The following is a 16,929-nucleotide window of genomic DNA, read 5'->3' as shown; positions in this document are numbered from 1 at the left end:
CTGTCTTTTGTCCTAAAATTATTTTAGTCCACAGTTCAATCCGTCAGTATTCCTTAAAGGTAAGTTCCATGTGTGTGTAGTTGTGTGTGTGTGTGTGCTACCCAGGTAGTTAGTGTATTTGTTTGAGATCTCATAAGCTCATCTGTTCCAGAAGAACGTTCGCTGCAACTGCAGGTGATGACGAGGTACGCTGGATCATACTTCACATGCTCCTTGGATGGGATGGGAATCCTGGCTCGCCATATTTCAATCAAAGTTGACCAGCAAAAATTGCGGACTAACAAAAAACCAACCTGCACACAGCAGGAAAATAAAATCTAATACTGTACAGTAGTTTGTTACCATTCTCTCAATCACTGTGTAATTACAATACTGACCTAATTCACACTATTTAGCAGAATAAAATAAATGCTGTGACACTTAATGTACAACACAGTCTGCATGAATATGTTTAACCACGTATTAAACATGTTACACTCATCTTACAATATCTTATACTCATCTTACAACATATCTTATACTCAGTTTCTATTTAGCATTGCAACACAATCTGCAATACAACTGCATAAAATGTCATAAAAACTGTCTTAACTATAGCAATATAAACTGTGGGCATTGGAGTCACAAAGAAAAACATGTCAAACTTCAGCATTGCCTCGTGGCTCAATGAGGAAGGAAAAATATGGCGCCTCGTAATGGCGTTACTGAAAGACTACATTTAATTAGGATACCTTCTTAATTATACAGAACTCAGGTCAAACTTATAAACCAACATGTGTACCGTCTTTACATTTGTCTCCGATTGGTTTTTGTTAAATAAGAAAAGGCTCAACAGCACTTAAACCCAACAGTTTCAGTAGCTAGCAATATGGACAATAACCTAACAGCTATCTAGCAATGCTAACGTGATAACTCACCAGTTTCACAGAGATCCAGACTCAAAAACATGCACCGCAGCATCAAAACAATCCTCAGCAACCAAAATCGTTGTATCGTAATTAGGAAAGAAGAAAAATACCTTTGATAAACTGTACCACACTTCTCATGTAACGATTGTTTAGCTTTATGCGCTCTCTTCTAAATCCCAATCGGCTCTGTAGACTCGAGTGCCCTCTAGCGGTCTTATAGTGTAACTACTAAAGCTGAACTTTACTTGCTGATCCACTTCATGTGGGTTACAATAAGATAAGATTGCACTTTATTGATCCCCTGGGGGAAATTCAGGAACCTGAATTTTTTTCACAATTTTACCTCACAAACTGAAATTTTGGTAAAATGTCAAAACATTTCACTATATTAGATAAATATGGAATAATTTGCATAACATCCAAAAATCTAAGGCTCTTGAAACGATAAACAGATTTTATTTATCTACACCAACATCTGATCTTCAAGGGCTTCTCCATCGATCCTTCATTCAAAGTAAAAAATATTTAAAAAATTGAAGAGTCATGGCACAGAATGTCTCAGGTGTGATTTAATTCCAGTTACTGACAACACAGGAAACAGTTACAGCCAGGCAATTAAAGATAAAAATATTAACCAGTTCACAGAGATAAAAGGAATGTTAAAGAGGAAAAGGGAATCATCCTGCTCTAACCTTGTTGAAGAAATTCATACATATACAAGTACTGTGTGTTTGTACCAAAGGGTTATATATGATCAGACAATAGAACAAATATTACCAATTACATTATCAATTACCTTTTATGATCTGGCTGACAAAGTACTTTTACAAGATTATAACAATGGTATTGATCTGATGTGTTGTGATGTTATGTAATGTGATGTGATGTGATGAGATGAATTTTTAATTATCCCAGTGGAGAAATTGCATAATTGTCCCTTGAGTTGAAAATATTGTCGAACTTTACCAGGGAGCAACGATGGCGACGGATAAAGAGAAGCTCTTGAAAACACTGGAGGATTTGGGAGATGAAGAGCTGAAGAAGTTCCAGTGGTTCCTGCAGCAGGATGACATCCTGGAAGGTTTCCCGGCCATCAAAAAGAGCCGACTGGAGAATGCAGACAGGCTGAACACAGTGGATCAGATGGTGCAGACCTACAACCAACACTCTCTGGAGGTGACCAAGAAGGTTTTGATGAAGATCAACAGGAATGATCTAGAGCAGAGTTTGTCAAACAACAGCTCAGGACCCGAAGGTAAGTCATGGGGAGATAAAAACACAAACATGTGAAAAACAGAAATGACACAGATGACTCATGAATTTGTAATTAAACACTGGTAACACTTTACTCAAATATCAGGTAACAAAAGGAAGATGAACAAAGTGTCACTTGTCTATTTCTCTACAGACTATGTAACCCTAACCCTATCTCTAACATTAACCCCAACCCTAAGATTAACCCAAGCCTCTATGGAGACTTCACACAATTATCACTTTCTCAGCCTGTTTTATCTGTTTTTTCTTTTGTTTTGTTTTTTACTTCTGCTCTGCTGTTATTCTGCATTCATTTCAGACAGTAGATGTGTGAAGAGAGGCAGGCTGCCTTTTGAGTGTCTGTGTTTATTTTGAGTTTTATGTTATGCAGCAAAAAGGCAAGTCTCATTGTGTTGTGATTGTTTTCCACTTTATTGATCCCCAGGGGTTCAGGTACAGGGTAATGCTGCTGACTTCAGCTGTTTGTATCATTTAAGAGCATGTATGGGTATAATTTGACCTTTAAAACACATTAAAAATAGTTACTGCCATTTAGTTTTGTGGAGCAGAATTGACTCCCATTCATTCTAACTGTGACTCTGGTCCCATTTATCGAGTGCTGTAGAGACAGAGAAAAGGTTTTGAGCTCCATCAGACCCACAAGGCCTCAGATGGCAGTCAACCCAGGACCAGGACCAGCAGACCTCAGTCCATCTCTCTCACTCTCTCTCTCTCTCTCTCTCTCTCTCTCTCTCTCTCAGGGGATGTCAGTGATGTCGGGGAGACTTCAGAGAACAGAGGATCTTCCTCCATTCAACCACAGTCTGCTCCTCTTCCTCACCTTCCCACTGACAGCAGTCAGACTGAAGGTAAAGTTATTCTCTGGCTCCTCCTGGCTGCCATGTTGGTCTTGTCACTGCCCATTTAATGTGGCTGTTAAAACGATGAAGGATTTAGTTCATATGTTTGTTTTACTTGATGTCACAGCTCCTGGAGTCGTATTCACAAACATTGTGAGAATCCTCTGAGTCTTAACTTCGCCTAAAACTTCCTAGCAAGGAGTTCTAGCTTAGGAGTGATTTAGGAAAGTTCTCAGAGTGACTCTGAGCGAGGAATGGACAAGAACTTTTATCTTAGTGAGGAGGTGTGGTCCACTCTGTTGCTAGGTATGATGCTCTCTTTTAGACGCTGTCATTGGTCCATCAGGACAAATCTCAACACGCCTCTTTTAGTCATTCAGAATGCACACAAGGAATCACATGTGATAATTACACAATTTAGTCTACAGTAAATAAAAGTGTAGTTTACTTATACTGTCAAAAATGAAAATCACTGTTTAATCAATAGTTAGAGTGTCTGTCCCATCAGTTACCCCGACAACACCGGGGTAACCCGCTATATCCATAAATGGTTTTCACACAGCACATTCTTAGCCTAGGGTTATCTTAACCCTGGGCTAACAGCTGGCCCAGGGTTAGCTTAACCCTGTTCACACACAGACATTTAACCCATGGCTAACTCTTAGCCCAGGGCTAACGATTCACACAGCATTCTTGTTAGCCCAGGGCTTACATGTCTGAATATTCTGTGGTAATAAAAACACTCGAGCCTAGGAATGCCATGCATTATTGCTTAGCAACGTTGTGAAGGAGAAGTTTGATTTGATTGGACAACACACAAGTGACGCAAAAGTGTTCTAACCATAGAGATATAACACATATTATATGTGTTATATCACACATGTTATATCTCTATGGTTCTAACCCTGTTCACCCAGACAACAGAGAACCCTGGTTTTTAAACAGTTTTCTGGGGTTAACCCTGAAAAGTCGGGGTTAACCCTGCTCCGGAGCAGGGCCAGCTGCCCTGGGCTAAAGTCGGGGTTATCCCACTTTGGAATTTGCCTGTGTGAATCGTTTCTTAGCCCTGGACTTTCGCCCTAGGCTTGTGTTATTTGTGCAAGTATTTCAGTGGAAAACACAGGTGAAAGTTACATCTCGAATAATATTATGTCTAGGGTCAAACGTAGCCCACTTGCTTTCTCTCTCCTAGTTATACCATGAAAATGTATCTTATCAATAGTACCTGAGAGTAATTACAATCAGCCTGCTGTGAGTTAAACCATCAAATAAAGGAATAGTTGGGTATTTTGAACCCTGGGCCCAAATAACATGTTTTCGGTCATAATCACTATTAATACAAACCATACCTTCGCTAGAAGCCTGCTCCATCCGTCCGGTAACATCCGGTTTCCCCCTCCGACTCTACTGCAGTAGAAACCTAGGGGCATACGCCACAGTCTTTGAAAACTATGATAAACGTTGTTTTGCAAAACACGCTCACAGTATAATCACACCGGTGTCAGGATGTTATCTGGAAAGAATTGTAAAAAACCGAACTTTCTGTCAGCAGTTATTTTTGGATTCTTCTGGCTCTGTGGAGCTTCCACCGGCTGAGAAGGCAGTGCGTCTTTGAGAAAAAATAGTTCCTATCAAATACAACTATTGACAGAAAGCTCGGTTGTTTACAGTTTTACATTCACAGTTTACACTCACATATACATTTTTGAAATGATTAACCACAGTCAAATATATTAAAGGCATGAAATTATTTCTCAAAAAAATTGTGGATTAATATGAACTCAAAATGAAATATGCATTTAGAAATAAAATAATACACATTCCCAAGTTTGGCTGTAAGACAAGGGTATTACAATAGTATTAATGGTGTAATAGTTAGCTTTGTTGAGTGGGAGATGTGAGCACATCTCTAATGAGATCAGCAACAGACATCATCCTGCAGGATCTAACCTGTAGCTTTATTAACTCACTGTCATTCAGCGTTTGGAGAACATTTCTCCTCCTCTGTGTCTTTCAACCATTTTCTCCTCTGCTTAAGAAACTCCTCAGCTCCTAAAAGTCCTCCTCTCTACTCTGAACAGGTTTTCACCTTAGGAGCTCTCTTAAGGGCTAAGATGCTTCTTGAATAGCTTTTATCTTTACTATGATTTAATCTTATTTTAATTCTAAGAATAAAAATTCTTAGATTTTCACCATTAGGACCAACTCTTAGTACTAGGAAGCTTTGTGAATACGGCTCCTGAAGTACTGATTCATCTGAGTAACAGGTGCAGAATGGGGCTTGTGACCTGAGGGTCGGCAGTTCAAATCCCTGAACTACTGAATCTTGCGTGAAAAAGTGAATCAGTAATTCTCTCCTCTTCCTTTAACAACTATTGTCAAGATACCCTTGAGCAAGGCACTGAACCCCCAACTGCTCCAGTGGAGCTGCTCAGTGGCCACCAGTAGAAGACTGTGGGTGTACTGGGCAGCTCCCAGGTGTAAATGTGTAAATGTGTGATTGTGAAGCTGGGGTGCATCAAAGAGCATGTGTCCTCATCAAAAACTTTCCCTGGAAAATAGAGTTAAAAAATGTTGTGAATGAAAGCAACCCATAGTTAACAATGTCACAATGTCGCCTTCCTTTTTTGTTATTTTAAAAGGAAACATTGTATTGATGTTGACAGTGAGAACATGTTTGTTATTTTCAGAGCACCAACTTTTAGCAAAAAAAAGCACTGAGCTTCAAATTAGTTTTTTTTGTCTCACAAGCGTCTATTTAGTGCTGCTACCTGCAAAAGAGCCTAATACTTTTAGTTGTAGTTTAGTTTTTTTTATGGGTGTTACTTTGTTCTACACAGATTTGCTGGTGAGAACAACAGAGCCTCAACAACTCATCACATGGTACCAACAAAAGCTCCAATCTAACATCCAGGACATGTTTATGTGTGCAGAAGAAGGATGGTTAGAGAAGAAGGATCAGAAACTTCTGGATGATATCTACACAGAGCTCTACATCACAGACGGAGGTGACATACACATCAACATGCAGCATGAGGTCAGGCAGATTGAGATGGCATCAAGAAAGCCAGCGGACACAGAGGAATCAATCAAACCCAGTGACATCTTCAAACACCCTTCTGGAAAACACACATCCATAAGAACAGTACTGACCAATGGGATTGCAGGAATCGGCAAAACGTTCCTTGTGCACAAGTTCATCCTGGACTGGACTAAAGAGAGAGCCAATCAAGATGTTCATCTCATATTCCCCTTCACCTTCCGCCAGCTGAATTCACTGAAGGGAGAAAGGTTTCGTTTTGCAGAACTAATTCACGAATGTATCTGGGAAACCAAAGACATCAAGGAGGAGGCTCTTAATGAAATCTTCACAGAACTACAGAAGTCAGGAAACAAAAACTACAACAAGAGTAAATTCAAACTCCTGTTTGTGTTGGACGGACTGGATGAGAGCCGCCTTCAACTAGACTTCACTGCCAATGAAAAGCGCTCTATTGATGTGACAGAGTCAACCAGAGTAGAAGTACTGCTGACAAACCTCATCAAGGGGAAACTGCTTCCCTCTGCTCGCCTCTGGATAACCACACGACCTGCAGCAGCCAATCAGATCCCTGGAGAGTTTGTTGCCATGGTGACAGAGGTGAGAGGCTTCACTGACCCACAGAAGGAGGAGTACTTCAGGAAGAGATTCAGAGATGAGGAGCAGGCCAGCAGAATCATCTCCCACATCAAGACTTCACGAAGCCTCCACATCATGTGCCACATCCCAGTCTTCTGCTGGATCACTGCTACAGTTCTGGAGGATCTGTTGAAAACCAATGAGAGAGAAGAAGACCTGCCCAAGACCCTGACTGAGATGTACACAAAATTCCTGGTGTTTCAGATCGATCGGACAAAAAAGAAGTATGGCACAGAAAACAGCATTCAGTACATTGAGTCACTTGCAAAACTGGCTTTTCACCAGCTGGAGAAAGGCAATCTGATCTTCTATGAGAAAGACCTAAAAAAGAGTGGCATTAACTTCACTGAAGCCTCACAGTACTCAGGAGTGTTCACAGAGATCTTTAAAAAGCAGGATGGGCCAAAGGACAAAGACAAGAACAAGATGTTCAGCTTTGTCCATCTGAGCATTCAGGAGTTTCTGGCTGCTGTTCATGTGGTCCTGTCACTCATCAACAGCAACAAGAATGTGATGGCTGAACCTCAGCTGACTTTCAGAAATATGCGGTTGTTTTTCAGCAAAACATCTGCAACAAAGGTGCACAGGATTGCTATTGACAAGGCCTTACAGAGTCCAAATGGACACCTGGACTTGTTCCTCCGCTTCCTCCTGGGTCTTTCACTGCAGACCAATCAGAATCGCCTACGAGACCTGCTGAAACAGACAGGAAATAGCTCACAGACCAATCAGGAAACAGTCGAGTACATCAAGAAGAAGATCAGGGAGAATCCGTCTCCAGAGAGAAGCATCAATCTGTTCCACTGTCTGAATGAGATGAATGACCGTTCTCTAGTGGAGGAGATCCAACAGTACCTGAGATCAGGAAGTCTCTCCACAGACAGACTCTCCCCTGCTCAGTGGTCGGCTCTGGTCTTCATCTTACTGTCATCAGAAGAGGAGCTGGACGTGTTTGACCTGAAGAAATACTCTGCTTCAGAGGAGGCTCTTCTGAGGCTGCTGCCAGTGGTCAAAGCCTCCAATAAAGCTCTGTAGGTGAAAAGATAACTGGATATATTAACTTTATTAAAATGTGATGTGAGTACAAAATGGAAAACATTTTAAAGTTGTTGTTTGTCTTCATCACTAATTCTCCTTCAGGCTGAGTGTCTGTCAGCTGTCAGAGAGAAGCTGTGAAGCTCTGGCCTCAGTTCTCAGCTCCCAGTCCTCTAGTCTGAGAGAGCTGGACCTGAGTAACAACGACCTGCAGGATTCAGGACTGAAGCTGTTCTCTGCTGGACTGGAGAGTCCACACTGTAGACTGGAGACTCTCAGGTAAGATCCATTCACAGTTTTCCTCAATTGATTTGACACATTTCTCCAAACTAAGGTCCATGCTCTCAAAACTCTCTCAGGTCAGTATTCCTGAATCTGCAAAGAGAGACTCTGCAAGTTTTACATCAGGACTCCAGAACCATTTTACATTGGCATTTTCAATTTCACTGATCATAATGTTCTGGATTTTCCAGAATGTGTTTTGTTCTGATCCAAATTCATACACAGCCATGAACCTGGAGGACTGAGAGAAGATCCTCCATGCTTTGGTCTCATGTCATTTATATTACTGCACCTCTCTCTTCCTGTCTCAGTCAAGATTCACTGTCACATCTCCAGCTTATTCAGAATAGAGCAGCTAGGACTTTAACTAGTGTGAAGCAGAGTTGTGGACTCGAGTCACATGACTTGGACTCGAATCAGACTCGAGTCACAAATTTCATGACTTTAGACTCGACTTGACAAAATCAAAAAAGACTTGCAACTCGACTTGGACTTTAACACCAATGACTCGTGACTTCACTTGGACTTGAGCCTTTTGACTTGAAAAGACTTGATACCTTCCCCCAAACCCAAAGATTAAAAAGTATGTTATTTAAAAAGTGTGCCATGAATCAATTCATTTCCCTTCATTTCCTGAATCAACTAACGTTAACGCTATTCATTCCCAGCAAGTCGACACTTAATTTCCCAGATCCACTTTGTTTGAACCAATCTGACAGCAGCCAATCAAGTTGCAGGAGAGAACCATGAAGAAGTAATGTTACGTTACTGAGCGCCAGTTAGAAAAAATTATACCAAAGATAATTTCGTTCGCGTACAAATACTACGCGGCGGTCAACCAAAAACGAACTGCAGTATGCAGAACATGCGGGTCGAAAATTACAGACGGAGATGCAACAACTTCCAACTTCGTTCGACATTTGAAGCTGCACAAAGAACGGTAAGTCGAGGCTAATATATTAACGTAATTAGCGAGCCAATGCTTAGCTAACGTTACAGCTATCCCCCCCATAACACAGGCTCCGTGTCGGCCGTTGTACAGCAGTGATCTGTTTAAACAGACGAGACTGTTGTGGGTTCCCTCCCCGACTCGTACTTTGATGTTCACCCGAAACGAGATGACAAATCGGCTTCTCAAAAAGCATTCATGATTTGTGTAAATTTAATATATTATTACTCTGTTGTTAAAATGGCATTAGATTTGGTGAAGAGCGCATTATGACTTGTTTAGGACTCGAAACTCAAAGTTTAGGACTTGGGACTTGACTTGGAACTTGTCAGTCTTGACTTGGGACTTGACTCGGGACTTGCCTGTCTTGACTTGAGACTTGACTTGGGACTTGAGTGCAAAGACTTGAGACTTACTTGTGACTTGCAAAACAATGACTTGGTCCCACCTCTGGTGTGAAGCAGAGATCATATATCCCAGATTTAGCATATTTCCACTGGGTACCTGCTGATGAAGAATTAATATTAAGATTTCACAGAGTTTGACTAGTTTTGTTCTGTCTGAGCTGGAGAGCAAGCTGAGATCTTCAGGTCCTTCTGACTGACACTCAGTCTAAACTCCAGACTAAAGGTGAAAACACTTTTGCCATCAGGGCCTCTAGACTGTGGAATGCTTTCCTGAGGGACTTGGACTGGCAAATTCACTATCATCGTTTAAAACACTTTAAACTTGCACTAAGTGATTTCAGACCCTGTAACCAATCCTGAAACTAACGTGTGCTATGTGGAGATTTCCGTGAGACGTGATGATATAAACCAGTAGCCACACACGCGGGCCAGCTGTGTTGTTGTTTTCACCTCTTTTCTAAAGCTTGTTGTCAAGTTCGGACCGAACAGCTTTTCCTTTTTTTAAAACTAGCTTGTCTCCTCTCTCGCTGTATGAAAGCGGCGCTCTCCCCCTCCCATCCCTGAAAAAAAGTCTCGTAATGTTGGAATCGATGAAGCGAGCGAGGAAACGTTTTCAACTAGTAAACTTGCTACCTGCCTCTTCACTTGTCATTGTGGGTCATGTGACCTTCAGCGGGAGAAAAATCTGGCAAAGTGAGACTGGTAACCGGCGACATTTCTCCGTAGGTACGTTTGTTTTAGCCATTAGCCTTTATGCACGGTTTGTCCTTAAGGGCTTCTGTAGCACAGCAGGTTTGCTGTGTGTTTACAAAATGTGTTGTGGTTTCTGTCTCCCTCTAGTGGTCGGAAAATCGCTTAGTGTAGATTTAAATCTGCTTCATATATCTTGTCATTCTTCTTAATGGCTTTCTGTAAAGCATAACATAGTAGAGTTGAACAATTAACCAAAAAAAAAATGCAATTTGAACTTCTGCAATTTCCAAATTGCAGAGGCTGCAGTTAATTGCTTAACCCTCCTGTTGTGTTCCGGTCGAATTGGACCGATTTACAAGTTTTCTCTCTGAAAAATGTAGTTCATTTAATCTGATTGTCATAAGGTTCCATGACTCTGTCCACACAGGGCAGCTGAACACACAAAATACATTTTGATAATTTTCATTAAATTTGGGGTGTTTTATTTAACTTTTGTACACCTGTGGTGTTCCCAGTCAAAAATGGCTGGTCATTAGAAATGAATGGGAGACTACAGTTAGTGTATAAAATTGAGTTCAGGCACATGCCCATTCATCAGATGGACACACTTCCTCTCCCAGACCCCCACATGCATGTGTGTTTGAGCACACACACACACACACACACACACACACACACACAAACACACACACAGTTGTGTTTTCATGTGTAGTTTTGGGCCTATGTCCTTTCTTTACTAATAAAATCATACCGGTTGACCGGGAACACAACAGATGTTATTTTGTGCCACTATTTAAAAATTTGAAATGGTTTCAAAACAAATGTCCTTGTTAAACTTTGACACAAAGTAGTTTGTGATAAATAGCACAATATGTTTCATCTGAGTATTTGTTATAGTCAAAATAATCCATACATTATGCTTTTTCTTTTTTAACTCAGAAACGAGTTGTATGAGCTCAGGTCAGTGAGGCCTACAGGCCATAAATAGCAAATAGAAGTTCAAAACTTGTAATGCTCACAAGAACTTAAGTTGATAAAAAGATCTAACACAACATTAGGTGATAATATATGCATTATTATGGATTTATAATCAGCTATAATGGGGCGGTCATTTTGGACCGGGAACACAGAATTAATTAACATGAAACGAACACAACATTAAGAGAGAGAAGCGTCCAAAATGGATTTCTCAACAAGATATTTTGGGTAATATTTGGTCCATGAATCAAGTACAGTATTGGTGAAAACCTTTCATCAGACTCAATCTCAGTAAATCCTGCACACTGACATCTATTTTTTTTATAAAATCACTTTTATTTAAACAATTTTAAAGTTCTAAAAAAACAAGAAAAACTTGTGATGATATTGAATCGCAGTTTAAATGACGATTGCAATTAGATTTTCTGTCAATATCGTTCAGCCCTATAACATAGCATAGACCATTTGGTGGATGTATTGATCCAAATCACCTTGCAGCACCATGTGTGAATACAGTTTTAACATGGGTGAACCCAGTGGGAATCAAACCAGCATCTCTGGCATTGTTAGTGCTGCACTCAGTTCAATGAACTACAGCACCATGCAAAGAACACTGTGAACTCTGCTTTTAGATAAGGGAAACATCAATCAACATTATTAACAGTAATTATTTGAAAGGAAAATCACAGACAACATTGACATTAAAATATAAGAGAATAATATTTCCATATCTTTTCTTGTCCTTCAGGCTGAGTGTCTGTCAGCTGTCAGAGAGAAGCTGTGAAGCTCTGGCCTCAGTTCTCAGCTCCCAGTCCTCTAGTCTGAGAGAGCTGGACCTGAGTAACAACGACCTGCAGGATTCAGGACTGAAGCTGCTCTCTGCTGGACTGGGGAGTCCACACTGTAGACTGGAGACTCTCAGGTCAGATCCATTCACAGTTTTCCTCAATTGATTTGACACATTTCTCCAAACTAAGGTCCCTGCTCTCAAAACTCTCTCAGGTCAGTATTCCTGAATCTGCAAAGGGAGACTCTGCAGGTTTTACATCAGGACTCCAGAACCATTTTACATTGGCATTTTCAATTTCACTGAACATAATGTTCTGGATTTTCCAGAATGTGTTTTGTTCTGATCCAAATTCATACACAGCCATGAACCTGGAGGACTGAGAGAAGATCCTCCATGCTTTGATCTCATGTCATTTATATTACTGCACCTCTCTCTTCCTGTCTCAGTCAAGATTCACTGTCACATATCCAGCTTGTTCAGAATAGAGCAGCTAGGACTTTAACTAGTGTGAAGCAGAGATCATATATCCCAGATTTAACATATTTCCACTGGGTACCTGCTGATGAAGAATTAATATGAAGATTTCACAGAGTTTGACTAGTTTTGGCCCTGAGTTACACTGCAGAACTCTTAGTTCTGTCTGAGCTGGAGAGCAAGCTGAGATCTTCAGGTCCTTCTGACTGACACTCAGTCTAAACTCCAGACTAAAGGTGAAAACACTTTTGCCATCATGGCCTCTAGACTGTGGAATGCTTTCCTGAGGGACTTGGACTGGCAAATTCACTATCATCGTTTAAAACACTTTAAACTTGCACTAAGTGATTTCAGACCCTGTAACCAATCCTGAAACTAACGTGTGCTATGTGGAGATTTCCGTGAGACGTGATGATATAAACCAGTAGCCACACACGCGGGCCAGCTGTGTTGTTGTTTTCACCTCTTTTCTAAAGCTTGTTGTCAAGTTCGGACCGAACAGCTTTTCCTTTTTTTAAAACTAGCTTGTCTCCTCTCTCGCTGTATGAAAGCGGCGCTCTCCCCCTCCCATCCCTGAAAAAAAGTCTCGTAATGTTGGAATCGATGAAGCGAGCGAGGAAACGTTTTCAACTAGTAAACTTGCTACCTGCCTCTTCACTTGTCATTGTGGGTCATGTGACCTTCAGCGGGAGAAAAATCTGGCAAAGTGAGACTGGTAACCGGCGACATTTCTCCATAGGTACGTTTGTTTTAGCCATTAGCCTTTATGCACGGTTTGTCCTTAAGGGCTTCTGTAGCACAGCAGGTTTGCTGTGTGTTTACAAAATGTGTTGTGGTTTCTGTCTCCCTCTAGTGGTCGGAAAATCGCTTAGTGTAGATTTAAATCTGCTTCATGTATCTTGTCATTCTTCTTAATGGCTTTCTGTAAAGCATAACATAGTAGAGTTGAACAATTAACTAAAAAAAAAATGCAATTTGAACTTCTGCAATTTCCAAATCGCAGAGGCTGCAGTTAATTACTTAAGAGAGAGAAGCGTCCAAAATGGATTTCTCAACAAGATATTTTGGTTAATATTTGGTCCATGAATCAAGTACAGTATTGGTGAAAACCTTCATCAGACTCAATCTCAGTAAATCCTGCACACTGACATCTATTTTTTTAATAAAATCACTTTCATTTAAACAATTTTAAAGTTCTTAAAAAACAAGAAAAACTTGCGATGATATTGAATCGCAGTTTAAATGACGATTGCAATTCGATTTTTTTGTTAATATCGTTCAGCCCTATAACATAGCATAGACCATTTGGTGGATGTATTGATCCAAATCACCTTGCAGCACCATGTGTGAATACAGTTTTAACATGGGTGAACCCAGTGGGAATCAAACCAGCATCTCTGGCATTGTTAGTGCTGCACTCAGTTCAATGAACTACAGCACCATGCAAAGAACACTGTGAACTCTGCTTTTAGATAAGGGAAACATCAATCAACATTATTAACAGTAGTTATTTGAAAGAAAAATCACAGACAACATTGACATTAAAATATAAGAGAATAATATTTCCATATCTTTTCTTGTCCTTCAGGCTGAGTGACTGTCAGCTGTCAGAGAGAAGCTGTGAAGCTCTGGCCTCAGTTCTCAGCTCCCAGTCCTCTAGTCTGAGAGAGCTGGACCTGAGTAACAACGACCTGCAGGATTCAGGACTGAAGCTGCTCTCTGCTGGACTGGGGAGTCCACACTGTAGACTGGAGACTCTCAGGTCAGGATTCCTCAACCTGGTCAACACATGACCATTTAAATCCTGCTTTACTTACAGAGTAACATCAGTGAATAGATTCCTAACCTGTGGAGGATTTTCTCTGCTCTTATGATTGTGGTAACAACCTTTCACTCTACTTTCTGTCCCCTATGAACTGTTTTCTGCTTTCTATCAGGATATTTCATGATTTCCCTCCTTGCTGTCTCTGTTGTTGAGACCTAAAATACCAAAAAGGATTTCTAAGATTCTGCAGCAAACTGATCCAAGAACTGCCAAACTGACCAAACTGACTTATCTAATATGTATCTTGTTTTAAACAGAAAGTTTACACTGAGAACTTAGAAAAAAACATAAAACTGTTATGTAGAAAAGCAGGCAAAAGTAATTAACTTAACTGTCTAACTTAACTGTGTGTGTGTGTGTATGTGTGTGTGTGTGTGTGTGTGTGTGTGTGTGTGTGTGTGTGTGTGTGTGTGTGTGCAGGCTGTCAGGCTGTCTGCTCACAGAGGAAGGCTGTGCTTCTCTGGCCTCAGCTCTGAGCTCCAACCCCTCCCATCTGAGAGAGCTGGACCTGAGCTACAATCATCCAGGAGCCTCAGGAGTGAAGCTGCTCTCTGCTGGACTGGAGGATCCACACTGGAGACTGGACTCTCTCAGGTCTGGAGAGGCAACGTCTGCTAGAAGGCTGAGAGTCACACACATTTTCTCTGTCACACTGAGAAGCTGAGGAGTATTGATTAATGTCTAACGGCAGTTATGACTGATGCTGTATGGAAACTCATTCATATTGAAGGTTATTAAATGTCCATGTTTCCATCATCAAAGAGAATCTGCTGGTCTGACTTTGTTTATTCCCCCAGTGTGGACCATGGTGGAGAGCAGAGGTTGAAACCAGGTCTGAGGAAATGTAAGTGTGTATTTAGTTTGATTCATGAAAACAAAGCAACACACATTCAACTATTTAGATAGAAAGTCCATTCACACAGCAGTATGTGACGTCCATTCATTCACATCCTACTGAATGAAGATGATGACATGTGTTATAATGAAACTGTTAAATTTTGTGAGAAAGTTGTGAAATATGTATCTTTTTATTTATGTCTACATATGTTTGTGTATATGTATCACTATTATTATTATTATTATTATTATTATTATATTAGTATTATTGTTATTATTATGTATTTGTTTTAAAGCTATTTGTGTTATTTGTCTCTGTCATATTTTCCTAATTGTTATGTAAGTTAAACAAAAAGGTGATCTTTGCACAACCGTATGCACCAGGTGCGTCGGAGGAGCAAGACAAGTACAAATCAGCAGACTCCCGCACACTGACTTCACTTACAAGAATTTAATAAGTGGCACAATGTTTCGGTCAAGCGACCTTCGTCAGGTATACCTGACTATACCTTTACTGACTTGTACTAAACCTCATGTAAGCCCCATCAGAGGTTGGTTGCCTTTTCTTGTCATTTAAATCAGTGAATAATTATTCACAAAAATGAAACTGGTAAATAATTAACAGTGAAGTTATTAATAAAATAACAATAAACACAACAGGTGTATTAGATGATAAACTGCTGCTGTATTGAGTCTTGTTCTCTCATCAGATGCCTGTGAACTCACTCTGGACCCAAACACAGCACACAGAAACCTCTTCCTGTCTGAAGACAACAGAGAGGTGACATCAGTAAGAGAGGAGCAGCGATATCCTGATCACCCAGAGAGATTTGACTTCTGGGAACAGCTGCTGTGTAGAAATGGTCTGACTGGTCGCTGTTACTGGGAGGTCGAGAGGAAAGGAAAGGTTTCTATAGGAGTGACTTACAGAGGAATCAGTAGGAGAGGAGAGGGTGATGACTGTGTGCTTGGATGGAATGAAAAGTCCTGGAGTCTGTTCTGCTCTCGTTATCGTTACTCTGTCTGGCACAATAACAGAGAAACAGACATATCTTCCCTCTCCTCCTCTGACTCTGACAGAGTAGCAGTGTATCTGGACTGGTCTGCTGGCTCTCTGTCCTTCTACAGAGTTTCCTCTGACTCACTGATCCACCTCCACACCTTCCACTCCACATTCACTGAACCCCTCTATCCTGTGTTCAGGTTCTGGTCTGGGTCTGGGACTGGTTTCTCAGTGTCTCTTGTCAGATAGAGGAGGGAGAGAGAAACACTCACACTGCTGACCAAAGACAGCTGCTGAGATGATAGTTCACTCTGTACAGGATCACACACACACACACACACACACACACACACACACACACACACACACACACACACACGCACACACACAGTTCCATCCTAATGTGAGCATATAAATGTGTGTATTTCCATATAGATGTATGAGTTGTTTTACTGTAAAGAACATATTAATCAATCACTGTCAGCAGAATGTTTTCTATATTCAGGGAAACTGAACAGGGTTTTAACACGACTCAGCTACTGGAACATGAATATTTTACTTAGAAAATGAAATGAATGAAATATGAAACCAGACAGAATCAAGATGTTGTTTATGATGACGGGTTAAAATATCTTTCTTTTGGATCTTTGTTATATTTGGTATTTTATTAATCTCATCATTCCAAGCTTAACATTTTTATGTTTTCTATAATTGTTTCCCAGAATTAAAGGTTAAACACTGTTTTAACTTCTTTTCAAATGTGTTTTGTTATAAATTTCTTGTTGTTTAAAATGAAATTATTGTCCTAAAATAAACCAATATATGACTCTGTTGTTGTCTATGTTGTGAGTCTCATGATCAAGGAAAATATAATCTTTGTCATGGCTGATTTACTTTGCTAAACTGAAGCAAGATGTCAGAGACAACTGTGACGGCCGTCCTGCTCTGTCTGTCT

General features: G+C 40.5%; 1 protein-coding gene across 1 annotated transcript; it reads left to right on the top strand.

Annotated features, from left to right (window-relative positions):
* The first annotated feature begins 1,886 nt into the window (after positions 1–1,886).
* Positions 1,887–16,721, top strand: LOC139909463 (NACHT, LRR and PYD domains-containing protein 3-like). The gene is made up of 9 exons (XM_078282317.1): positions 1,887–2,163; positions 2,924–3,031; positions 5,863–7,732; positions 7,842–8,015; positions 11,794–11,967; positions 13,898–14,071; positions 14,555–14,728; positions 14,932–14,978; positions 15,682–16,721. Exons 1-9 carry the CDS (start codon positions 1,887–1,889, stop codon positions 16,221–16,223), a joined length of 3,540 nt encoding a protein of 1,179 aa, XP_078138443.1. The 3' UTR covers positions 16,224–16,721.
* Positions 16,722–16,929: the final 208 nt, after the last annotated feature.

The sequence above is a fragment of the Centroberyx gerrardi genome, unplaced genomic scaffold (genome assembly GCF_048128805.1).
Source record: "Centroberyx gerrardi isolate f3 unplaced genomic scaffold, fCenGer3.hap1.cur.20231027 Scaffold_71, whole genome shotgun sequence".
Classification (NCBI taxonomy): domain Eukaryota; kingdom Metazoa; phylum Chordata; class Actinopteri; order Beryciformes; family Berycidae; genus Centroberyx; species Centroberyx gerrardi.
This window is presented reverse-complemented; position numbering and strand designations above follow the sequence as displayed.

Excerpts from the sequence above, each read along its gene's own strand:
- LOC139909463 (XM_078282317.1), top strand. The coding sequence starts at position 1,887 with ATGGCGACGGATAAAGAGAAGCTCTTGAAAACACTGGAGGATTTGGGA. Across the intron at positions 3,032-5,862 it reads TGACAGCAGTCAGACTGAAG|ATTTGCTGGTGAGAACAACA; the intron begins GTAAAGTTATTC and ends TGTTCTACACAG. Across the intron at positions 7,733-7,841 it reads AAAGCCTCCAATAAAGCTCT|GCTGAGTGTCTGTCAGCTGT; the intron begins GTAGGTGAAAAG and ends ATTCTCCTTCAG.